Genomic DNA, 25,574 nt, shown 5'->3' with positions numbered 1-25,574 from the left:
GATGCTACGGCTGTCTTCACTTGTCCATGCGCTCAGCACCGCCATTTGTCGGCCCAGGCGATCGCCGAAGACGAGAGAAAGACATGGCAACATGTCACCCTTGGGCCGTAATGTGTCAGTCCATTCGCCGCTATCACGACTTGCGCGCAGATCCGCTGCACGTCTGTTAGTGTCCGGGTCACGGCCCAAAGGCGGTGCAGCAGTGGCGGTGTCCAGCCACCTTTTGGCCCAATAGCCTTGGACTTCAGCTGGACCTTGGAAGGAAAAGGAAAAAAAAAAAAAAAATTAATTAATAAACCGACTGGACTTTTTACTGCAGGCGGTTGGCGTAGTACATGCATGTACCGTAGTTCAGCCACCGCTGGCCGTGCAGCCCGCTCTTTTTTTTCTGACTACGTACCGCTAAGACTCCTACCGCCTACAGCGATTTACTGCCTTTCTCTTCTCTTCCCTTCCAACCCCTCCACTTCGACATACAAACTCTCCTGGATCTGCACAGAACCGCCTTCAGGGACTGCGCAACCACCATCACATAAAATCTTCATCTCGTTTCTTGGACGCGCAGACGGTCGCCTTGCATCGTCTTCATCGTCCGCCTGGGATCTTTTGATTCTTTTCCTCTCGTGAGTGCTGCTTCTCCACCAGACGGTGACCCGACCCGTCCGGGCTGCATCGACGCAAATACTGACGCCAGTCTGCCACCAGCCTCGATCCGAGATCGATCTCCCACCACCCCCTTAGATACCACATATTCTCATCACAATGGCCTTGAAGCGCATCAACAAGGAGCTTAAGGACCTCGGCACGTAAATCTCCCTCTATCCCGCCCCCCTGCCCTTGTCTCTTCGTGCTCTCGCCGGATGCTTTCATCAGGAAGTGTCGTCGTTTTTGAGGCCCAAGTCGTCGTGTGAGGTGGGGCTGAGCTGAGCGGGGGTCTCACAAACCACGAGGTCGACCGGATGCTCGACTTTGGCGTGTCTGGCACGAAGCGGCACGATATTTTAAGCCCAGAAGCTGTGTGTACTGACATTTTTGACCGACTAGCGACCCGCCATCCTCCTGCTCTGCCGGCCCTGTCGGCGAAGATCTCGTAAGTTGGATCCATCTCTACCTCTTACAAATCCATCGAACACCGCTAGCTGCCGTTCAGCCAGCGGGATGGAAGAGTTGCGAATGAACAAAGTCTAACATGCTTCACAGTTCCACTGGCAAGCTACTATTATGGGACCCGTAAGTTAATACCCTCAAGGGCAGCACCCTTTTTTGAGCATCAGGATGCATCTTTGGTCTTATGGCCTGCAATACGATGAAACCGCTTCATCTACGATCAACCGCGGCTTTTTGGAGGACAACGCACTGACGACCACCACAGGGTGATTCACCATACTCAGGAGGCGTCTTCTTCCTGAAGATTCAGTTCCCCACGGACTACCCCTTCAAACCTCCGAAAGTCAACTTCTCTACCAGAATCTACCACCCCAACATCAACAGCAACGGCAGCATCTGTCTCGATATTCTGAGAGACCAGTGGAGCCCTGCTCTGACGATTTCTAAAGGTAGGCCTCTATTTTGCTTCCCCGGAAGAGACTCGCTTTGGAAAAACAAATGGCTGACATATTACGCCTCACTAGTTCTGCTTTCTATCTGCTCTATGCTCACAGACCCGAACCCCGATGATCCGCTTGTGCCCGAGATTGCACACGTGTACAAGACCGACCGGCCCCGATACGAGGCCACCGCTCGGGAGTGGACCCGCAAGTACGCCGTCTAGGCAAGATCAAACGGTTTCTTTTGGGGGGTTTGATGGCGCTGGGTGTTTGACGTCCTCTATCACGATATGACGGTGCGGCATGTTTGGCGACCCTTTTGCGTTGTAACCGGTCGAGTGGGATGGCAGTGGGGAGCGGACAGACCAAGCTTTTCTCTTTGCTATTCCATCATTCCTTCAAGCACACTGGGTGAATGATGTCAGGGGAGCCGCATGGCCGGCGGACAGGTGGCAGACTAGACAGATATATCCGCTATTCTAAGGGCTTGTGCGGCTGGTTAACTTTGGGTTTGCATCAATACCGCGTTATTTGCATCCAGAAACAGGCATCTGTTTAATTACGTCTCTTAAGAATGTTTTACTTGGCTGGAATTCACGATGATTTTGCTTGTGACTGATCTGTTGTGAATGATGATATGAAAGATGTGAATCCATACATGTATGTGCCTTGTGGCGCAGTAGTATAAGGTTTTGCCACTTAGAACGAATGGCCCAGCGTGACGGATGCTCCTCGGCCGCACTGACTCTACTGATGACTTGGAAGCCATCAAATAATCTGTTATAGGTATTCTACGGCCCTGGGAGGTGCAACTGACGTAGAAAATAGTTGAGGGTTGTGTTGTGCCGATTAGCACCTTCAACGGGGACAAAGGCGTGGATATGTTGGTGTTGAGTCTTCATTCTCGGACCAACAAAGCAGATGACTACCTACTTGGAATGGAGTTGCCAAGATCAGAAGACGGAAAGGAATATTGCACATGTACGATTTCAGCACTAATATACAGTCTACAAGGAGGAACGGGTGCTAGTCGTAGTAGTCGCCGGAATAGCCACAGCGGCAGAGATCCGATCTCATACGGGTGTACAAGCCACGGACTGCACGGGGATACCCATGATTAGCGTAAATTGGTTCTGTTAGTGATGGTAAAGAAAAAAAAAAGCGATAAAAACAGAGTTACAACATTCAAGAAGAAAGAAGAAAAGAAGAGTTGGTAAAACACTTGCGCGGGTCGAGCGGCAAGCGCCAAGAGCATGAGCCGTCACACCTCTTGTCGCATCGTGTGTTTCATGAAGCCTCGCGCTCAGCCTCCTTTCCGCAGCGGGGCCTGTTAACCCCCCCCTGGCAAAAAAGCCTGTGGGATTTGAAGAGGCATGGAAATTCATCAATGCGTGCGGGGTGGGAAATAAGAGCCGGGGAGAGGGGGAGAGCAAAGGCGGGAAATGTAAAACGGCAGGATGAAGAAATCGAATGATTTTCCACTTGTTGTGAAACCCGGTCATTTATTATTAGCGCTCCGACTTGCCGGGCTGGACGTTTTCGCAGACAATTGCAGTGAGTTTTCAGGTGTTTATAATCGATGCTGCTGGCTGAAGGATTTTGCATTCCTACCGAATTACAAGCGTTTTTTCTCACTTCTTGCCTGGGGCGCGCAGTGGAGAATTCGGTCCTGGTCTAGCAACTCCGTGTTAATATGGGAGAAGCTCAGCTCCATAGCCATCGAATCCATCGAATACAGTTGAGAAGCATGGAGCCAGAAAGTGGTCCTTGAAGAGATCGAGAGAAGTTCCGTGAACAGTTTAGTAGATTAAACGTCGCAAACATGCAAAAAGCTCCGTAGTCCTGGGAGATCTCGCAGGAGGGAAACAACAACTGCTCTGCTATTGATGCTAAAAGCCCCAATTACCATGGATTGAAACCAGAGATAACACGCACTTGCGTAGGCATCAGGCTAGCGAAACGGCGAAAAAGGCGCCCTTGGCATCAAATGGTCTGTTTCGAGACGTGGCGCACCGCACGCTAATTGGCCACGCGGACCCATGCCATGCGCCGGCAGTCGTTGCGTGAGTAGAGCCCAGAGCCCAGAGCCTAGATGTCTGTAACAGGGGACCAGGCCAGCGGTGTTAGCGAAATCGCTTGGTGCCGTTTTTGGGCGCTGGGACAGGAAACAAGACGCCCCTGGAGAGGAGGAAACAGTTGGCGTCTCCCACAAGCCGACGGGTTTTCTTTTCTCTAGCTCTTGTTTCTTGCTTTCCTTCTTCCCTTTCTTGTTGCTCCGTCGTCGTCGTCTTTATTTTTAATTATTCCTTTTTGCGTTTGTTGGATATCCCGTGGGTTGCGTTGATCGCAAGGCAGGTCGAGTTTGTATTGTTCAAACTTTTGGTACGTACGTTCTTCTCTGCAGCACTTATAAGGGGTTGTCGCGATTCAACCGCAAGACCTCTCCCACGATCCAATTGCTGCTTTGTTTCTTCCTGGATGCTGATATTTAGGGGCGTCTGCAGATCTCGGGAAATATCTTTCTTTTCTCTTCGCTACGGCCTTCTTCGCTCATTGATTTATTCTATTGTCTCTTATCGACCAGCTGCTGCTCGTTCAGCGGGATCTGAACCTAACGATACCGAATCAACGATAATTTACGCTGCGCCAGCTGGGCGCTTCTAGCTTGAGGCAATTTAAAGGAGAAACAAGGGCGTCAATAATCTACTTGGATACTACAGAGGGATTTTTTTGATTACACCATTTCGAAGTTTTCGCTAGCGACAATGGGATACGAAGAGTATGAGAGCTATGAGCGGCAGACGGAGCGGTCCAGATGGACGCCCCTGACGCGGATGCTGCTCTCCGGAGAGATGACACAGGAGAAGCAGCAGGAGCTGACGAACCGGGAAAAATTCGATCGGTGGATGATTAACGAGGGTTACCGAAGAGTGTACGTGCATCGTATTTCCCTAATTTGGATATGATACGGGATCGTGGGAAAGAAAAGGATCTAGTCTGGAAGTAGCAGAAGCAAGGAGCCCATTTACTAACATCACAGGCAGGTTCGTTTTCGTCTTCATTCTCGCCCACGCCCTGATTTTCGCCTTTGCTTGCGTCCACTACGGCCTCAAAGACAGCTTGGCCACAGCTCGAAGCATCTTTGGCTTCACATTCGTCATTGCCCGAGCCTCTGCGCTGGTCCTCCACGTTGATGTCGGCATCATTCTCTTCCCCGTCTGCAGAACCCTGATTTCGCTGCTCCGACAGACGCCCCTGAACGGCGTTATCCAATTCGACAAAAACATCACCTTCCACATCACGACGGCCTGGTCGATTGTGTTCTTCTCCTGGGCTCACACCATTGCTCACTGGAACAACTTTGCGCAGGTGGCCATCAAGAACAACCTGGGAATCTATGGCTGGCTGCTTGCCAACTTCGCCTCTGGCCCTGGCTGGACTGGATACATCATGCTGATTGCACTCATGGGCATGGTCTTCACCTCGATCGAGAAGCCCCGACGAGCCAACTACGAGCGATTCTGGTACACCCACCACATGTTCATCGTCTTCTTCATCTTCTGGGCCATCCACGGCGCCTTCTGCATGATTCAGCCTGACGTGGCGCCGTTCTGCACCAGCATTGGGCCCTCGGCCATTGGTGTGTTTTGGCAGTACTGGATGTACGGAGGATTCATCTACCTGGCGGAGAGAATTGCGCGCGAGATTCGCGGACACCACAAGACATACATTTCAAAGGTCATCCAGCACCCCAGCAACGTCTGCGAGATCCAGATCAAGAAGGAGAACACCAAGACGCGAGCCGGCCAGTACATCTTCTTCTGCTGCCCGGCCGTGTCTCTCTGGCAGTACCACCCATTTACCCTGACGAGTGCCCCCGAGGAGGACTACATCTCCATCCACATGCGTTGCGTGGGTGACTTTACCAAGGAGGTCTCGACCATTCTGGGCTGCGAGTGGGACAAGAAGGGCAGCGCGAGTAAGGTCGTTGGCGTTTCCGGCGACGAAAACACCGACCCGGCCCTGAAGCGCGTCCTGCCCCGAGTCTACATCGACGGCCCCTTCGGATCAGCCTCCGAGGACGTGTTCAAGTACGAAGTGGCGGTCCTCGTCGGAGCCGGTATTGGTGTCACGCCCTTTGCCTCCATCCTCAAGTCCATCTGGTACCGCATGAACTACCCGCAGCAGAAGACGCGCCTGCGCAAGGTCTACTTCTTCTGGATCTGCCGAGACTTTGGGTCGTTTGAGTGGTTCCGCTCGCTGCTGCTGGCCGTCGAGGCGCAGGACGTGGACAACCGCATCGAGATCCACACGTACCTGACGGCCAAGATCAAGGCGGACGATGCCACAAACATCATGATCAACGACGCAAACGCCGACAAGGATGCCATTACGGGCCTGAGGAGTCCCACCAACTTTGGCCGTCCGAACTGGGATATGATTTTCCGAGGAATCCGGAAGCTGCACACGCCTGCTGAGGCGGGTGTGTTTTTCTGTGGACCCAAGGGATTGGGAAGTTCGTTGCATGTTTACTGCAACAAGTATACGGACCCTGAGTAAGTTTTATATTTGACTTTCATACATTAATCGTGTGGTGGTGAGGGAGATGTTGTATTGACACAGTTTACTAACGCGGCTTCTATGCAGGTTCTCATTCGTCTGGGGCAAGGAAAACTTCTAAGCCAACATCTCAATTGGCCTTTTTCTGTTGTAGTGCCTTTCAGTTTCCCTTCGTTTTTTGTTTTTTTTTTCACTTTGTCGGTTCCCTCTTTCCCTCTCACGATACCAAAAGCCTCTGCTCTCAGTTGGTGGATAGAGAAACGATTCCCCCATTCACCTATAAACGTAATAATTTTTCATCTAAAAGCTCTTGCGCTGGACGCAACGCATACAACGTAAACTGTTGGCGAGCGGCTAGAGGGGAGAGCTGGCAAAGAGGAGGAGGAGGGTAGCGATATAAGAGTGAGAGAGATGGGAGGTGCTGTGTTTTGTTAAATATTCCAAGCTAGATGAGAGACGATATTATATGTACTATATACGAGTGTGCATATCCTCTACATTTTGCAATTCCAGAAAAAGATTGAGTAAATAAACTTTTTCAATTTAAATGAGCCTGAAGCGTGGCAGGTATAAGCTTTTTTCATTTAGTATGCTTGTAGCATGACAAGTATATCCACTGATGTCAGCAAAGTATATCTAGCTTTTTTTCGCCAGGTTGTTTATTTCATGGCCAGCATCCAGTATAAGATCTGCGGAGATTAAATCAGGATGCTTACACAGTGGCCCATGCTTGGAATCAGCCACCAGCCATGGCAGCACAATGAGGCAGGTGGCCACGTCGTGATAACGTTTCATTGTTATTGAAGGGCATTGACCGTGATAGGCGCTGATTACCATGTATTGCTATTCTCGGCCAAACTAGGATTACACCAAAATGACAGGACTCGGGCACAGCCGTACGGAAGATAAGCAATCCGTTGTCTATCTGACAGAAGCAGAAGCAGAAGACGTCCAAAGCAACGCCGTAAGCGTCACGTGCTATTCGTCATTTGATATCATGCCCGAAGAGGATCACCACGAGGGTGGCCCGAAGCAGGGCAGCGGCGGCCGTTTGGACATTCCAGCGGATGATGTTGGTTGATAGCCACGGATGGCACTAGCACTCTTAGGTATAGCAGTAATGGGTAAGGGCATGAAGAGAAGAACAAGAATAGAAAGACACCGGATCTTTTTCTCGTTCGCATGAGTTACCTAATTTAGCCTCATGGCTAGAACAGAACAGAAGCAAGTGTGTAAGCAGCCGCTTTTGGTGGTGAGAGAGAACATAGTGAAAGTGGCTTGAAGCCTTTTGCTCGTCGATGTTCTTTTCATTGTTACAAGGCTGTGGCGGAGGCTATGTATGGGCCATAAGATAAGCCTCGCTATTGGAAGGTGGAATGGAAGCGATGAAACCTGGCTCGTATTGCATGTTGGGAGCACCATCGTATTTACGTGATTGTAGCACTCTGTGCCTGCGATATGGCGTCGTACAGTAGCACAAAGATCGGCCGTGGGATACGGCCATATACGGCGATTCTTTTACAGCACAACTCCAACGATGCCACCGAGCAAAAAATGCAGTCGCTGCTAGTGTCGCCATCATTGGATGCTAGTGCGGTCTTTTTGCACGTCATGACGCATGGCCGGGCCTCTGCACCCTCGCCTGCGATCAGCCAGTCAGTCTTACGATGTTGAGCAAAGTGCCGGCGATTCTGGGTGTCGACTACTTGCCGACCCAGGCAATTACCAGGTTGGGCGCGGTAGCGTGTACTTGACCCTGGCTGCCTGGCCCGGTCACTTGAAACGATGACGATGCCGGAGGCAGATACGCCAAGTTGTGCAATGGATGGGTGATTCAGCGAGCGGATAGGTAGGTATTGGAAGGAACCAAAATGTGCGCTTCGACGAGACCCAAAAGACTTGAAACGACCGGCCAGGTAGCATCGCCAGCGAAGGCTCCGACAGCACCGGCACCGCCTCGGAGTACCGGTACATTCGTATCGAACTGGCAGGTGACAGGCCGACGGAGGTCTTTGCTGGCTCGGCCAGTTTCAGGGGGGGTCCCTCTTTTTTTCTTTTTTTTTTTTTCTCTCTCTTCAGTTCTTTTTGACTTGCAGGTCACTTGGTCATTCTCTTTTTGGCTTGTGGTCTGCGTTCTGGGCAGCGGTTCGTATTCAAATGAGGACCCCCCCTGCTTTGCCACTTTTTCGCGGCTAAACTCAACGTGGCTCAAGGGCCCTTTGTGCTTTTGACTCTCCTGAGGTACTGGTACCGCAGCTAGCTGTGCTAGAGACCCAATAGCCCGCGGGATCTTTGAAGGCGCCGCTGCTGCGAGTCGCTGCAAGTGATGGTGCTGCTGGCTGCTTGATTGTTTTGTTCTGCATCAGCCACGAATGCCACTCGGAGGGAGGGAGCCTGTCATGTCGTGTAGCGGTACCTGCGCGCGCTTGTGCTTGGATCTGCCCACTGCATACACGCAACGTTGTTGTTCCTTTAACAGCGCCGCTGCATGCTGTGGTCTCTGGTGCATTAGCGGCCCTGGACGTCGTTTTAGCGGACTGCGCGCACCCGCAGCGGGAACCTGGAGCTCGCTTTCACTGCCTGAGGTCACTGGAATGGGGCGCCTGTGGAGGTGCTGCAAGTACCCGGCAGTAGAGCGTACCCGGGCTCCCGGCCTGGCTGCGCAGACGCACGCGGTATCGGTACTTGGCGCTGTACCTGCCCAGGTGCTGCCCTAGTAGCTGGGGCGCTGCGTGGCTTCTCCGGAGTCCGCGTGCGCCACCGATTGTTGCGCCAAAAAACGGGCTCCAAACAAACGGGTCGCTTTTTCTCGCTGCTGGGCTTTTCTTGCCCTCTTGCCCGGCTTTTGATCGTCGACTCCTGCTACTTCCTTCCCTACCGACCCCTTCCACTCGCTTGTTTCACTCGCCTGGCACATCGCCGTCAACATTTTTTTCTTTTTCTTCCCATCCCCTCCAGGCTTGGGAATTCTGTATTGTGTGCCCGCTTCCATCTATATGGCCTCTCGTTACTGCTCCGCATAGTTTGACCGAGTATTGTTTTCTACCATCCACCATGCGCTTGCCGCTGGCGCTCGCTCTCGGCGCGCTGCTTGGGGCTGCCCAGGCAAAAGTCGTGATCCGAGCCGACAGCAGCAGCTCATCCGCCCCAGCCGATGATCCATCATCATCATCATCATCCGCAGAGTCGACCACGCCGCCGCCCACCTCATCGACGCCGTCATCGGCTGCTCCCCCTCCGACGTCTTCCAGCTCCTCGTCCTCGCCGAGCGCCGCCGGCAGCACGACGACCGTCACCGAGACCGACACCGTCACCAACACCGCGGGCGGCAAGACGTCAACAACCACAAAGACGCTGACCACCACGCAGACAACCACCGTTGTCGTCACGTCCACGGCTTTCACGACCACCACTGTTACCAGCAGCGACGCGCAGACAGCCACCAAGACGGTCTTCGACACCACCACCGTCTTTGTGACGCCCACGGCCACCGGCCCTGCCCAGAAGCGAGATCGATGGATTGTGCCCAGGACCGGCGCTGATGCCGAGCCTACGGATGCCCCCAGCGCTGAGGATGTCGAGCACTACCTGGCCCTGCGCGGTCTGGAGCCGCGTGATATCGTCACCGATTTCGTGACGGTGACTGTTGATGGAGGCGGCAGCGACACCACCGTCACCGACACCGTTACCAAGACGCTCAAGGATACCTCAACATCCAAAACTACCATCACCAACACCATCACGGAGACTGATCAAATCAACGCCAAGACCACAATCACCACTACCAGCACCTTGACCGTCACCTCCACTGTTGTTACCACCGGCGTCGTGGAGTCGACAACTGGCCCGGTCACCTCAAACACCGGCACCCCGGACAACAATGGGTCGCATGCCGCCGCCAGCTCTGGCCTGTCTACAGGCGCCAAGGCTGGTATCGGTGTCGGTGTCGGTGTTGGTGGCCTTCTTCTCATCGGAGCCGCCATCTTGCTACTTCTCAGACGTCGCAACCGCAGCCCTAGCCCTGATCACGACGATTTGGTCGGTGCTTCTGAGGTCCCGATAGGCGGCGCCGGTGGTGGAGGTGGTGGAGGTGGTGGTCACCAGCAACCCATGTCTTCACACACCGCTTCCGCTGCTGCTTTCCTTGCCCCGGGACGTACCCCAGCCAAGGCTCCCGAGGGGTACCGTGGTACCGCTTTGGGCGATGGACGTGCTGGATTCGCCAAGCCAGAGCCGTACGGTTCAGCCTACAACACTCCCAGCCCGGCCACCACAAATGCAAACACCGTTAGCCCTGTTTCGTTCCCCTCGGCCCGGCTCGCTCCTGCTCATGTTGACGCAGCAGAGCTGGGCAATGACAACCTCAACGCCAACAAGTGGCATGACTCCAATGCCGCCGAAATCGATGGCAACGCTGTCATGGGCCACCAGAGCGGGCCTGTGTACGAAATGCCCACGCAGACGTACCATTAGAGTAGATAAAAAGAGAGGGTATCAACGACGAGTTTGAGGCTAGAAAGCTGGGCCGATTCAACGACTGGGCGACTACAGCCTTGGAAGAGCTAATCTACGGCCGCGGCGGGAGCATACAAGGCATGTGTCTTTTGTATATACTGTCCATACCCGTCCGAACTAGGCTTAATGTACGAGGGTGGCTTGGTGATTCTCATGACGTGGGGAACAGATTCTCGGACTGATGTGAACGTATGAAAGCTTAACGATAGATGAGGGGCTATGCAAATGGGAAGACGGCAGACGTTGGAAGATTTGGAAGATGCTACTCGATGTGACGAATGAAATTCAGGAGGTTTTGGAGAGCAGACGGATGCGTTTTGGCTCTGTTCTGCGCAACCACTTTTATGTATCTTTAATAATGGACCGCTTCAATTCATACCAATTTTTTTTTTCTTTTTCCAATCTTTGTTTGTGCCGTTATCGCGAGATCATACTGACAACTCTTTAGCGAGCTAATACTGATGTCTTTTGAGCTGCAGGAAATAGTAAACTGACGTTGCCATTAAAATATGCATCAATGATGTTTCTCGCTACAGGTAACAACGCACAGCCATGCGTCTGCAGTATAAACGCTCCTTACATCCATCTGCCAGGGGCTACAGCGGAGAAATGCCGGCTGTGCTTTAGCCGATTGGAGCTGGACCTTAGAGGCAAAATCTTTTTTTTTTAAGGTAAAGAAGCTTAATGAGATTAAGGACGCAGACTAGTGGCTGATGCGAGGCATGTGGCGATGGAGAAGAAGAACGAATTGATAACCTTTTTGTAGCTTCTTTTACTGACAATCCTTGTGGTTAATTTGCTCAGATTGTAAGAAATCTCTGCGGCTGGTCGCACACGTGCTGGTTAAACAAGATCTATCCGATGAAGGATTCAATTTTTACCCGAGCTGACGGAGTATGAGTAGCCATGAATGCTGCAAGATCCCCTCCCTCATCGACTGATTGGATTGATAAGCTTGCATAAAGGCAAATCAAAGACAAAGACTTACTACTGCCTCTAATGGGTAGGGAAGTTTCTCGGCAAGTTCCCATGGGGTATTTTCCCTCAGCAGGTTCCGATTTGCGGAACACGCTAAGTAGATTTCGTGGGAGCCAACCACGCCACTATTCAGTTTTTATTTTATTTTTTCTTTCGACTAATATGGAGAAGGTATTGCTAATGCTATTGTGACTCTTTCTTTTCTTATCGTGACTCTTCAGCTTCTTTTTTTATCGTTTGTTTTTGTTTTCATGTCTCACATGGATGCTGTTTTATGCATTACAGTATAACCTTGCTGAGCCACTATTGCCCATCGTAATTCCGACGCTTTTTTTTTTTCCTCTCTGAGACATTGCGGCTATCTGTTTGGTTGTGATTGAGTGAGACCAGGGTTACGATTTTACTCATACGTTGTGAGACATTCCAGCCTCTTTTGAAAGTTGGCTGCACAAAAGTACCCGAAACTGAGCCGAGAAAAATAATTGTCTTGTCCGCCTCTTCACTTCTCCTTTTCGAGCAGCAGTTACTACCGTTAACTGGGCCGGGAGGCGTATTGAAATTGAAGTTTAGAGATCAAGTTTGAGTTAGGAGTTTGCCAAGCGATGGCTCCAACAACGGAATTGGCAGCGGCCACAATGGCCGAGGGCGATAACAAGACGACGAGGGCCCGAGATGAGGCTGCTGCGGTGGAATCAGATACCGAAACGTTGCTTCAGGGAGTTGATGAGAGGAAGTTGCTGCGGAAGCTGGATCTTTACATTATTCCTCTTGTCATGGGTTTGTATCTGTTTAGTTTTCTTGATAGGTGAGCATCATTACCTATCCTCTCTCTCAGCGCTGTAACTCTCCTTATGTTACACCAGTTAGAGTTGTGGAAACTAGGAAATAAATGAGGAAGAAAGAAAAACTAACAACTTGCAGAGTCAACATTGGAAACGCTCGACTGTACGGACTCGAGGAAGACCTTCACCTCTCGTCTGAACAGTTTCAAGTTACCGTTTCCATCTTTTTCGTCACATATCTCCTCTTCGAGGTGCCATCAAATCTCGTACTCAAACTCTTCACTCCCCGCCGATGGGTATCATTCATTGTCATCGCATGGGGCATCATTGCCACCCTTACGGGACTGGTACAGTCCTACGGAGCACTCATCGCTTGCCGTTTACTCCTAGGAGTTGTCGAGGCGGGCCTATTTCCCGGCCTCAGCGTCTATCTCACCTTCTTCTACACCAAGCACGAACTGGCTCTGAGGATTGGCTATCTCTTTGTCAGTTCTGCTATAGCCGGCGCTCTGGGTGGACTGTTGGCTTATGGCATTGGACACATGGATGGACTCTGTGGCATGAGCGGATGGCGGTGGATTCTCATCATCGAAGGTATTCCGAGCGTGGTTCTCGGTGTGGTCACTTTCATTGCGCTGCCGAATGATGCGGAATCGGCATATTTCCTGACGAAAGAGGAGAAGCTTCTCATGGAAGAGAGACACAGGCGGGAATATGGAAACACAGCTACTAGCCGTCAGTTCAGCCGAGTCGACATGATGAGGGCTTTCAAGGACTGGAAGGTGTGGGCATTTTCTTTTGCGCAGTTTGGTGTTGATACTATGCTCTATGGTGAGTGTCTTCCAATTCTATGGCTTGGTATGCTCACTAAACATCGATAGGGTTCTCGACTTTCCTGCCCACAATCATTGATGCTCTCGGTGAATGGAGCGTTGCTCAAGTCCAACTTCTCACCATCCCGTGCTACTTCCTCGGAGCGGTGACCTATATGATCATTGCTATGCTCTCCGATAAATTCCAGATGCGAGGAATATTCTGTGTCCTCTTTGGCTGTATCAGCATCATCGGCTATGGTGTCTTGTTGTCCGACTCGGCTCCTGGAGTGCACTATTTCGGATGTTTTCTTGTTGCGGGTGGTTTATACGTTGTCGTTGGTCTTCCAATCGCTTGGGTAAGCTTGAAACTCTCATTCCCATGGAAATAAGCGACATCTAACAAATCTGTATAAATAGCTGCCGAATAATTCCCCTCGATATGGCAAAAGAACAACTGCGACGGGTTTGCAGCTTACTTTTGGAAACGCCTCTGGAATCATGTCTGCATTCATATAGTAAGTTTCTTCCCTCAAAAGGCGTTTGTTGGTATATGAACAAGACATGTTTTGCTAACCACCGTCGCCATGTAGCCCTGCGCTCGATAAACCTCGCTTCATTCGCGGCCATGCCGTCTCGCTCAGCATGGTCGGCGTGGGAATCTGCATATACGGCTTTCTCTGGTACTGGCTCTGGAAGACGAACAAGCGTCGTGATGCGGGCGAGTTGCCGCGAGAACACGAGGGTTTGCTAGAGGAAGAGCTCAAGGAGCTGGGAGACGACAGTCCTCATTACAGATATACGATTTAATGCGAAAACTCAAGACGCGCGATATTGCACTGGTAAAGACCAGGATATAATGGAAATAATGAAAAAGACGGACATTTATGGGATGGATTTTGGCTTGCCAAGGCTACTTGATTAATGCGGTTGATTGGCATGCTTTGTCGTCAGAGAAAGAGAATACGAGAATATGACATATTAGAGTCACTTTTAGAACAACCCATTTAAGATAATAAAGATGGTATTTTTTGAAATTCTTTTTTAGTATCATCATTCGTTATATCGTGTATCGTGCATATCGTGTCGTCCTTTCTATATAAGATTCGTAATTTCCCAACTTTGTATAAAACGAAAGATTGCAATCTTATCTCGTCAACCTCTATGATTTCACCTTTTCCATACTCGCTCTATGGCTTCAACAATCCTCTACCACCATTACTCTCTCCTTGATTCGTTTTTCATTGGCAAATAATCTCCACACATCTCGCAACACAAAATCCCTCTTCACACCCTCCTCATCCGCATAAGCTCTTGTGAATCCTCGTCTCAAGTACTGTAGTTCTTGGAAGCGCCTCCATGCAGAGTTTTCATAATTCATGGTTCTCCTCTGCATGAAGCTCTGCATCTGGCAGTACCCGTCCTCTTGTGACCACAATTTCTGCCAGGGATCGACAAGCGCTTGGGCGGCGGGAGACAGCGGAAGGAACGGCGTCCAGATAGGTCGACTGATGGCCAAGAAATTGAACGCATGCAAGGTGGCGAGCTGTAGAGAAATTTGGGCACGCGTAGGAGGCAGGCTTTCTTCAGAAGAAGCGAGATTATTGATGATGGGGCCCTCGCTGAGCTCTTCGCTGTTCTGTACCCGTTGAGATGTCGGCTCGCTTGATGTGCCGCTTGATATCTTCTTCTGTAATCTTTCCAAAACTTCCTGAATGTCAGGTGCGTTGATATCCAAGTCTTTCCGAAGCTCAATATCAAGCAATTTATGCCTGTGTAAGCTATTCACTTCGCACCTATCTTTGCATCCCGAACACCATGAAGATTCACAAAGGGGGCAATAGACATAAGGATCGTAAATCGACTCATCGCAGATAGCGCACACCTGCAGAGCCACCGAACCCATGTAACATCCATCGTCATCCCAGCCAACTTGCGGCCTTGCAAGGACAAATTTGGCCAATACCTTTGTATCTGCGTCGACATCATCTTCGCGTGCGAATAGAAGACTAAGAACGTAGTCCAGTATGAGAAAATGGTCTTCTGTCGTGCGAGGACCTTCCAGAAGCTCATTGATACTAGAGAGAAGCTTTTTGTCCAGCTCGGGCAATGCAGATGACTTGGCGGCGAAATCATTCATGGCGCAATCGATCGGAGTGAGTCCAGCGATACTGGGTTCATTTATGAGGTCGGAGAAAATGTCTTTCCCCGTTTCTTTGAAGATGGTATCACATACTGAGACCAGACGGGGAGTGATTGGCAGTGCTTTTCGAGACTGACCAAGTATGGGGAAAAGAGTACCGCCATGGTAGTCCTTGTGAGTTAGATGGTCCAACAGCCCCCATCGTGGCTCAAAAAGCAAGTCTATGATACCTGGGGCCTTCTTATTGCTCGTATGAGAAACAAGTTGAAGGGCTGTACGCCATGTCTCTTCTCGGCCGGCACTCCTTTGCGCACGTACTGGATCGGCTCCACGCTCAAGAAGCCATTTGACATGCCTTGCTTCGGCGTCTACAATAGCCATTCCAAGGATAGTAAGCCCAGTTTCATTATCGACGGCATTGATATCCAAACCACTGCTGAGTAGTAGATCCAGTATTTTGAAAGCCTTGTCGCCTTTAGCTTCAAACAGTCGGCTAAAAGCGTTCGTTGTACTGCCATGTGGGAGGTAAATATCTGCTCCTGCTTCGAGAAGCATCTTAATCATCTCAACATTCCCATGCTCGCAGGCATATACTAGAGGGGTGCAGTTGAAGGCAGTGGGGACATTGATCATCTGCGGCGCGGCTTCCAGGACCATTTTGGCGATTTCCAAGTCTCCTACATCACAAGCGGTGAATAGGGGAGACTCCTTATAGTAATAGCTGAGCTGATCTGCTTTGGCTCCTTTGTCTAACAGGAAGCGAACAACTTCTTTCCGTTTTCGATGGCATGCCATAAACAAGGGAGGTTCAATCATGAATCCCTTCTCTATCTGAAGGTTAAGAAACGCAGGTTCGTGCTGCAACAGAATCTCACAAATTTTGACATGGCCGTACCTAGCAGCATTGTGAAGGGGTGATACTGTTTTGCCTGACTGGAGATATTTGCTCAAGTCTGCCCCATACTCTAGTATGATAGAAACAGTCTCAGCATCACCTTGACCAACGGCGCTCATCACACAATGTTGCTCGTTCTCTCGGATGTAGTTGACATCGGGAGGATTCCGCGATTCCATCAGCTGTCTTATTATCTTAGGAATAGGACGCTTCCTCGACACAGCCGTCTCAATCAAGGCGGTAACCCCATATCCTTCTTCCACAGAGGCATCTGCACCGTTCTTTAGGAGTAGCTCGACAATATCCTCAAGACCAAGATCCACTGCATGTCCCAGCGCAGTAAACGGAAACCAGCTGCGTCTGGATTCATTCACTGGAGCGCCATAGAATAACAGCAGCTCTATCATGGCCCTATCTTTAACCATGATGGCTTCGTGAAGTGGCGGCACAGTGACCATTGGCAACAGTCCTGGATGTGCCCCGGCCTCAAGTAGCCACTCTAGCGCAGTGTAGTTGCGACTGTTGATGGCAAAGCCAATGGCCGTCGCACGTTTGATATGGAATCGATCGGTTGCCGAGCTCACTGCATCTATGTGTAGCCCAGGCCTAGCAAGTAGAAGGCGAAGAAACTCTATCCTGTCAGCACCATCGCTGGCAAGATGGATTGGTGCAAACCCGAGTATAGTCGCCTGGTCGATATCTGCAAACGGAAGAAAGGCCTCAAACATTTCAAGCTTTCCGTCATATATGCATTTTGCTAGCGGTGGTTCTCCGCCTAGCATCCATGCCTCTACGTCCGCACCGTGACCGATGAGCATCTCAATAATTCGAATATTCCCGGCACCATATGCCCTTTCGAGTGGTGTAAATCCCCATTCGTCTGTAACGTTGATCGGAGCATTGAACCTTAGAAGAAGCTCAGCTAGATCGAATCTTCCACGCACACAAGCAACGTGCAAGGGAGTAATGCCGTGATGTTCGCTCATTCTTGGATCAATTCCATGTAGTAGCAGCAGTTCAACGACGGCATAAACATCGGTTTTCTTGCCCACCGCTTTTGTTCCCATTAACTGATCTGAGGTAAGGCATAGCATGAGGGCAGTTCTTCCACCGTCATCTTGAGCATTTATATCGACATCCCATTGTAGAACATGTTCCACTAGAGCAGGATTTCCACTTAGTGCCGCTGCCATCAAAATAGTCTGTTCATGTACCCCTTTGATATCAGGCCATTGCACACCAAGTGGATGGGGAGGCTGTGTGCTTGAAAACGGCATGTGCTTCGCCAAGAGTTCGAATTTGCTCTTTAAAGTAGCACGAGGAGCTGTTGAAGACGGAAAGAAATGCTGGATTACAGCGAGACATCCCTCTCGGACCATGACCATGATTGGATCCTCGGTAATCTCCTCGATCATTCCCAATTCTTCCTTGAAAATCCATGACTTCCAATGGAGCCACGTCCGATATTGGCGGCAGTCCATTGATAGAAATGTTTGTAGCAGCGGTACTAATTGGGGGCTGAGTGTATCCAGCCTAGCAAGATAGATTATCCAGCCTTGGGCCGCAAATCCATAAAAGGCCGCTCTCTTGCTCATTCTTTCCACCGTTCCATCTCTATCGCTGAAAGATAGAGGCAGGGTGGTGCGAAAGGAGTCTTGAAGCAGATATTTGAGACAAATGAAAACAATGTTCGTTTGTCTGTGTTCCACCGTGAGATATTTGCCAAGATGGCCCCTAACAGAGGCATGTACAGAATACACAAGAGAATCAATTGGGCTGACCCAGAACAGGTCTCCACAGAAAGTCTGTATGGATTTTGCAAGGCTTTCCACAGGCATATCGTCTTGACCATAGATGCACTGTATAAAGCTCTCGAGCTGTTTGAGGGAAAATGCGATGCTATTATCTTCTGAAGCAATCAAGGTTAGGACTGTGCGCAGGTGTCTTTCGCTGTTGTTGGCAGATTGCAGTAAAGGCAGCATCTTCTGTTCGTACAGCCGTGCCAGCTCCACTGGGATATAATCCTCGCGGAGTTCTTGGATAGAGTTCAATGCACTCGAACTCTCAATCTCATCTGCTGCAAGCTTGGCAAAGAGCCAGTAGGTCCCTGATTTCTGAGTAACACGCTCCTGAACCCTGCGTATCAGGTGTTCGTCCACGGTTTTCGGTCTAGATTTAGAAATAGTGAGGAATCTTTTGTCGAGATAAAGCGAGACGTCCCTTTTTAAGTCGTCATTGGGCAAAGAACAACAAGAGGTCGTGCTTGAAGCTGTAAAAGTAGCGTCTGTCCACCGGCTCGTTATGACAAGCTTAATCTTTGTCGGCATTTCCTGTACGCTGTTTATTCGATTCTCGGGCCCTAACACCACCGGCTTTCTTAGTTGCTCTATCAAAGCGAAGAATTCGGCGAAATTTGCGGGAGGTGTCTGCTCTAATCCATCCACGATCAAGTATATGGTACGAGGGGAGCAGGCTTTCCGAAACGAAGTCCATATCTCAGTGTACGCAGATGAATCAAGGCGAGGGTTGGCATCATCAGTTGTGCGTCGGAATTGAGCCGGTACGTGAGTGAATGAGTACGGCCACTCCTTTATCAGCTTCCAAGTGAAATACTCCCAAATGGCAGGCTTTTCTTCGCCCTTTTGGCAGAAATATCCCAACACAATATCGTCTGGCTTCGAGGACTTGAGATGGGTGAAAATAGCACGTGCCAGGTGCGATTTGCCATGTCCAGGGGCTCCGATGTAGAAGAGCGTGCCGCATTTTGGGTCAGTTAGCCAATTCTTGTAGATGGACCCGTCTTTGAACCATTCACAGGTGCCAGCTGCGACGAAAATCTCGTTTCCATAATTACTTTCGGACCAGCCGCGTAGTGATTGGAGAAACTGCTCTCTGGAAGCTTTGTCTTCTTTGTCCTTTTTCCGACGCTCTGGGCTTTGATGGTCATCGTCGCTCGTCTTCCAGATTCTTCGACGGCTCTTAACAATAGGGCCAGGCCTCCTTATAATGGGTATTTCTTCAATTGGGAATCGGCTTTCACGAATGTCTGATGGCGGACGCGGGAAAGGCCTCGGAACTGTTGTCACGGTGCGTTCGGAGAGGGTATCCACCAAAAATTGAGAAAATATCTCCATAAACTGTATGAATCTGTCGCTGAATACGCTTGAGAACCGAGGCAACTCCTCGTGGCTGCATTCCATTATGTGATCGATATTGCCTTGCAAGTCCTCTTTCTGACATTGTAAGGAGACGATCTACGAAATCATCAGTAAGAATGCTTTTCTTCACGGATGTAGATTTACATACAGGACGGTCATGCATGTTTGAACTTGGTCCAATGGATTTTGATGGCATTTTCTCCCAGAAAGAGAGCGTCCTCAGGTAGCTTGGTTTGCAAGAGATGAAAGCAGCGTTGATGCGGCTCGCTGTGGAAACGTATTCCCTGATATCTTCGCTTCTAGCGCCATCTTCAGAGCCAAAAGCGTCGACGGTGCCCTTGACGGCCTGAACGAGTGCTTCGGAATCCGTGTCCGTATGAGGAGTGCCGAAGAAGACCACGCCAGCCAGCGCATTCTTTGTCTGCGGATATCCTGGTGTCACGAAACATAGCTGAATTGCCTGTAGATACAGCACCAGTTAATGGCTTGACCAGTTCCTGAAACATGAAAGATGCAGATAGTTGCAGGCTATCTAGTTGTCTCAAACCGACCTTTTTAACAATGCTGCCTCCAAAGCCGTGGGCAACGAATATCAGTGGCCGTCCCTGGTGGTATAGAGTAAGAAATTATGTCCAGCTAAAGGGCATCAAGAGCCGTACGGTGGATCTCTCGAGAGCTTGCTCCAAGCAGCAGAGCAGGTCGCTTGCATGGAAAGCCAGGCTGGAGGATGATAGATTTGATTCTACTTCGCCGTTGTAGCTGAAGGAAAAGATGCGGATCGGCCTCTTTATTCGGGTAATGAACTCTTCGTCCTTGATCCAGATTTTACCCGTAGATTCGTCATGCCATGTTGTTTCTGGGTTGCCACCGTATCCATGGACGAAAACGAGGCTGAAGAAACAGGATTAGCCGTGCCTTTGTGATTTTGTGCGAGCACGCAGGCTACAGGGCAACTCACTCAACTTGCGGGCTTGCCTGAGAGATCCAGACGAGTTCCAGATTGAAGTGCACCATATTAATACGTTGCGGCACTGGACAATACTGAATCTCAGCTAGGCGTCAGGGCCAATGGTCACGATGCCTTTGCAGAAAAGAAGATGCGATATTGCACGAAGCGCTTCTGCGCTGATTGTGATGCACAGGCGGTATTTTACAAGCTAAGAGAGGCCGCAAGGCTGCAAGCAGTCGCATGACTGCTGAAACGCACAGACAGCCTATAAGGCTTTCCCCATGGCGATGATGCCTAGCTGAGCCTCCAGCTGAGAGGATGGTAGGACCAGAGCGTAGGCAGCTCTCTCTATTGGCTGCATACTGAACTATCGACTAGGTAGCTGGCTATAGCGCGCGGCTCTGAGGCAGAGAACGGCCTCCGTGCATCAGAAGGATTGATATACAAAAAGAGTAAGACAGCTTGGCGAGTCTCGTTGACTCAGCGGGGAACAAGAGAAGAACTGGAGAAGGGACGACAAAAGATACGGCCAGTTTTATCCATCAACCCAGCATTGTTCAAACGAGCGTGTGCATTCCAGATCCAGGGGCAGCAAAGTCAATGTCTCTGCACGGAATGGTGGAGAGCCTGGACTTGGAGCCGAGAGCGATGCGATGCGAAGCTCCAAGTGGCGAGATGGGCCTAATAAACACGCACCAATGACTAGCGGCACGCTACTATATTGCTTCCTGCAGGTATTGCCCGGATATCGCCATATGATTTTCAAGACTAGGTGCCTGTTGACGCCTCTGGTTTTCATGCAAATGCATCAATGAAACCATGGAATAGCAGGGCTATTACACTCTCTTTTTGTCTAGATCCTTATTACTTGTAGCAAGGGTATATGAAGGTTGCAGGCAGAAAGAACAGAGCTACGAGAACGTCCCTCCAACGGCAGCAGAGGCATGACAATGCATGAAATACCAAGAGCTATGCCATACACGCTGCAAATTAGACGGCTGGATATGAGTTCTGATCCCCCGCTCCACTAGCCCAGCGTCCCAGCAGAGCTTCGTACGGGTTAGCTGCAGTGATAAGTGGCCACTATGGACGCGATGTGACTGGCATGCATGCATCAAACCATCCAGTCCCTCTCGTCTTCCCGCCATCAGAAGTCAAATACCACCAAGAACTCGCAAGCACCTGATCCTTATCGCCAGCTAGCACTGGGAACCTGCATATACCGGCTTTTGGATTTTGAAAATCTCACAAGAGAGTTTTGGCCACCCCGCTTGTCTGCAGTGTTAGCAGTGCTTAGCGGTTTCACCCGGTTTGCCGTTGGCCGCATCGACGGGGGACTGAGAACAAACGACGACGCAGCTGTTACGCGATTGTTACGCCAATTGTGGTGTTGGGAAGCGACGAGAGGTGTTGATGGTGATGATGATCTTTGCTACGATGTGTGGAAGATGCAGGTTTTATGTAATTTCCTCTGCCTGGATTGGCCTTTATAGAGGACGAGATGGCAGCAATCTGCCATTGCTCCCCAGAACCTCCATCGTCAACAGCAAACACTGGATCCGAAGGTTTACATAGCTTGACTCGCAGTAATAAGAACAACCGGGGTTGATGCAACGGCTCGAAAAATTAATCATCGACCCTGGCCACCCAAGGCCAAGTGGGAATGAACTGAGGCAGTGATATCTTACAGACCAAAGAGATGCCTGTCTCGATATGCATTAGCCCAAGGAATGGTCTGCAGAATTACTTTTGGTATGCATGAAAGGCCGTTAAGCCGCTGTACCTGAGATTGGTCCATCGCCCTTCTCCATGATATCAGACAAGCCAGCTTCTCCTCCCGCTTGCGCGCCGGCAACGTTTGGATTTCCCGCATATCTGTGCTTTCGCACTATCTACTGATTCGTTTATTTATTTATAAACAGCATGCATCCCTCCGTTCCGAGTCGCCCTCCAAAGTCGCGCGGGTACAGGATCGGATGCGAGGTGTCTAATTGCATTGTCTCCCTTTATCAAAGCCAGCCGCTCTTGACGCAGTCGCTGCCGGGCTTATCTTGAGAAACAATCAATATATCAGAGACTCACTCTGCACGTCGAAAAGATAAAGCAGAAGCTACTCCCTCATACTCTAGTGAACTCCATTTTTCTTTCTTTTTGCCACTCATACATCTCGTTCTTATACATCATTCTACGTGCCACTGATACTGCCATTGAGTCGTTGCTGGATCTACACGTACACAAAGCTCAGACGCAAGACACTCTCCATTCCACATAACGAACACGAATAATACCATTTCGTCGTCCCACAAAATACTTCAAGATGGCTTCTAAGCTATTCAACTTTGTTGCACTTCTATTAGTCCTCTGTGGGCTTGCCTTTGCCGACTATGGCGCACTCTCAGCTGAAGTGGTGGTGACGCCTATTTATGGCAGGCAAAGCGATCTTTTGGTATACCGCGACAATGTCAATGTCACCGTCGTCAATAGCTCCACGGTCGCGTCGCCGTCTTCTATAAACAATTCGCCTTCTAAGAGCACAAATAGACGGCTATTAAACATCGACTTGACACTGAATATCGACTTGAGAAAAATTGTCATGCAAGAGCCTGGATTTGTCCTCCTCAGCCTGTCATTCGCGCTGATAAGCGGGGGTATGATGATCCTCTAAGTACACGCGAAAGAGCGTACTACTTCCATTTCGTTTCATCTTTTACTCTTCTTCTCATGTCTAAAATTCTTACTCTCTAAAAATCACTTCAGCCTTGATTGTAAGGCAAATTCTGAAATAATATTGCCCAACCCGGGTGGGCTCTTGGAGGCGTTACAGAGTATACGGAAAATGTGGTTGGTAACCCTGGAGGAGCAGACTGAACTTTCTTCGTCGCCAAAAGGTTTGCTGGTGGTATTTGGCCTTCAAATTGTATGATTGCATGCTTTCAGACTTTACAGCGTAGGTTGACGTGATGAATATTGATTGGCATTCATATGATCCCTTTTTTTTTTCGATTGCTTCTGTATTGTGGGCCTATGACATTGCCTAAGCCGGCATCAGACTCTGAACTTCCCATTGGCGGAAGCTACGTCATTGTACGCCCCTCTGAAGCTCGCTTAAGATGAAAACGTAGAAAAGGAAAAGAACATGGACTTGGACAAAGATAAAGAAATTCTAGCCATCTGCTAGATCGACTCATAGGTATTTAATGCCCATCGCTGCTTATTCCGCTGGATTTCGCAGTTCATTATTACTACGTTGCTCTGTAAGAACTGAAGGTGCATGTAGCTTATCCAATTCCAGCCATATCGGCACACCTGTCTCAGGACGCAAACAATCGAACTATCTCAACCACCCTGAAACGAATCAACAAAGCCTCGCTCAAGAAGAAGGAAAAAAGAGGAAGCTTCTCCGCATAAAGAGTTGTGGAGCGAACCATTAGCTTGAGGCTCCAGCATTGGGCCCAAGCTGAGCGTCCTCGGGACCCGAAACCTAGTCCACGCAAACCAGCAAAAAGGGTGGCGTGAAACATCTTTGCCAGTGACATCCACCTCTCCCGAAACCTCAACGTTAAACCAACATCATCGCGTTTGCCGGCACAAGCGCTCTTCCATCTTCAGCAAATTCCATCGACCGTCACATCGCTTCATCTCTCGCCATCCATCAGCTACGACCGTTTGATACATCATTTGCGAGCAACAAAGCCGCACACTCTGTGGTGACCTCGAGTCCCTCCCCGCGCCGTTGACTGTCGCAAAGCGCAAAACGTCACAAAGAACGATCGCCCATCATGTCAGATACCGCAATGGCGCAAGCCTCACATCCGACGCTGGCAAATCTGCCTCCGCCAGACCCTAACCCCGAGACTCCCTCGGAGATTCCGTATGTTGTTCGATGCGTAGAACCCCCAGCTGGATTCGCAGAATAGAAACGCTGACACAGGCTCTTGACCAGCGGCACGCCAACAAGCACCACGACATCGCTCTCTGCCATCTCGACAACCGCCATCAAGGACGGCCATCGCGGCCACTTCCACGCCGGGCCCTACTTCCGCGGCCACCAACACAATCCATCCGCGACGACGCTCGAAGCCGAGAGGGCCGATCGCATCTCGCGCCTGGCCGGCCTCGAGCGGGTGTCGACGCTGCGAGCCGCACCGCATCCAACAAGCACGGGTGGCCGCGCATCGTCGCTGTCTCCGCAGACGACGCCCACGTCGACAGCCGGCTTTCCTCTCAACTACCCTGCGACACAGCACCTCACACCAGCGTACTTTGACAGCAATGGACAGCCTGTCGCAGTGACCAAGATGAGCACCGTCGGGACCGCTAGTGCAACCGAGAGCCATCTGGCAGACAGCGAAGACCGGCGCACCGTTGGCGATCGCGACGAGGATATCTTGAGTACGGATACAAACTACCGCGAGGGCGAGTCGGTGACAAGCACCGGCGTCGATCAAGATGCCATGGACGAGGACCTCGAAGGCATGGGCGCACATTCCATGGGCGGCTTCGAGGACAGAATGAGCGACGATGGCTCTGCCTCTCTCGTTGGCTTCGGCGAAGGAGCCGGCAGCACTGTCTCTGGGCCCATATACCACCGACGGCCAGCCCCCGGCGCTGCATATCAATGGGGTCTCGAGAGGACCAACTCGGGCATGAGTGATGCGCGGCGCGAGAGAGATTCGTACCTGTCTGGAGGCGGCGACACGCCAATGAGCGCCACAGCTGCTCAAGAGCGGCAGTACGCTCGCATGATGGACGGCGTTGCTACAGACGGGCCCCCCACGAACCCTATATCCCCTGATCAAGATGTCTTTGTGGACACAACCTTTAGAGGGCCAGTGCCCGTAGGCCGACAGCAGCCTACCAGAGAAGCTGCAGAGAGAATCGTGCAGCGGCTGGATAGCGGCGAATCCAGAGCTGGTCCATCGGGAATGGGCAGCCCAGGCCGAGGCGATAAGCTAGGCAGGTTCTATTTCGAAACTGACAAACATGATGACTGAAGGGAGAAAATGTGGGAGAATTATGCAATATATCCCGTATGATTTCAATGGGGTCTTTCTTTTTCTTTTCTCCGATTACTCGTTCAGTAATGCAACAGAGTAACTTTCAATTTAGGAAATTGGGCAGGTAAATGGGATGGGACACCGAAGATGGTCAGGTCTACGGCGGTTATCATTTGTGGGGGGCTTTTGTATCACTAGTCTTTTCGTGTATTTTGTTTTGCTTCTCTTCCCCCCCCCC

At 50.5% G+C, this 25,574-nt stretch overlaps 7 protein-coding genes across 7 annotated transcripts; 6 read left to right on the top strand and 1 right to left on the bottom strand.

The window, feature by feature from the left end:
• Nucleotides 1-762: 762 nt before the first annotated feature.
• On the top strand, nt 763-1,771 carry TGAM01_v202602 (ubiquitin-conjugating enzyme; the record flags this gene model as incomplete). Its single annotated transcript, XM_018805046.1, has 5 exons — nt 763-806; nt 1,045-1,090; nt 1,201-1,230; nt 1,373-1,556; nt 1,632-1,771. The coding sequence occupies 5 exons, from the start codon at nt 763-765 to the stop codon at nt 1,769-1,771; spliced, it is 444 nt and encodes a 147-aa protein (XP_018661770.1).
• Nucleotides 1,772-4,312: 2,541 nt separating this feature from the next.
• TGAM01_v202601 (hypothetical protein) lies at nt 4,313-6,107 on the top strand (the record flags this gene model as incomplete). The annotated part of the gene is made up of 2 exons (XM_018805045.2): nt 4,313-4,479; nt 4,592-6,107. The coding sequence occupies 2 exons, from the start codon at nt 4,313-4,315 to the stop codon at nt 6,105-6,107; spliced, it is 1,683 nt and encodes a 560-aa protein (XP_018661769.2).
• Nucleotides 6,108-9,161: 3,054 nt separating this feature from the next.
• TGAM01_v202600 (hypothetical protein) lies at nt 9,162-10,580 on the top strand (the record flags this gene model as incomplete). Its single annotated transcript, XM_018805044.1, has 1 exon — nt 9,162-10,580. The coding sequence occupies one exon, from the start codon at nt 9,162-9,164 to the stop codon at nt 10,578-10,580; it is 1,419 nt and encodes a 472-aa protein (XP_018661768.1).
• A 1,622-nt stretch (nt 10,581-12,202) lies between these two features.
• Nucleotides 12,203-14,004, top strand: TGAM01_v202599 (hypothetical protein; the record flags this gene model as incomplete). The annotated part of the gene is made up of 5 exons (XM_024549026.1): nt 12,203-12,405; nt 12,522-13,213; nt 13,264-13,553; nt 13,615-13,712; nt 13,788-14,004. 5 exons carry the CDS (start codon nt 12,203-12,205, stop codon nt 14,002-14,004), a joined length of 1,500 nt encoding a protein of 499 aa, XP_024406265.1.
• Nucleotides 14,005-14,392: 388 nt separating this feature from the next.
• TGAM01_v202598 (ankyrin-1) lies at nt 14,393-20,404 on the bottom strand (the record flags this gene model as incomplete). Its single annotated transcript, XM_018805042.1, has 5 exons — nt 14,393-19,486; nt 19,539-19,850; nt 19,942-19,995; nt 20,050-20,281; nt 20,349-20,404. The coding sequence occupies 5 exons, from the start codon at nt 20,402-20,404 to the stop codon at nt 14,393-14,395; spliced, it is 5,748 nt and encodes a 1,915-aa protein (XP_018661766.1).
• A 2,252-nt stretch (nt 20,405-22,656) lies between these two features.
• TGAM01_v202597 (hypothetical protein) lies at nt 22,657-23,004 on the top strand (the record flags this gene model as incomplete). The annotated part of the gene is made up of 1 exon (XM_024549025.1): nt 22,657-23,004. The coding sequence occupies one exon, from the start codon at nt 22,657-22,659 to the stop codon at nt 23,002-23,004; it is 348 nt and encodes a 115-aa protein (XP_024406264.1).
• A 1,114-nt stretch (nt 23,005-24,118) lies between these two features.
• On the top strand, nt 24,119-25,333 carry TGAM01_v202596 (hypothetical protein; the record flags this gene model as incomplete). The annotated part of the gene is made up of 2 exons (XM_024549024.1): nt 24,119-24,210; nt 24,283-25,333. 2 exons carry the CDS (start codon nt 24,119-24,121, stop codon nt 25,331-25,333), a joined length of 1,143 nt encoding a protein of 380 aa, XP_024406263.1.
• Between the last annotated feature and the right edge of the window lie 241 nt (nt 25,334-25,574).

Source organism: Trichoderma gamsii (genome assembly GCF_001481775.2).
Source record: "Trichoderma gamsii strain T6085 chromosome Unknown Scaffold_6.2, whole genome shotgun sequence".
Lineage (NCBI taxonomy): Eukaryota > Fungi > Ascomycota > Sordariomycetes > Hypocreales > Hypocreaceae > Trichoderma > Trichoderma gamsii.
The sequence above is the reverse complement of the archived record's forward strand: the minus strand, read 5'-3'. Positions and strand labels throughout refer to the sequence as shown.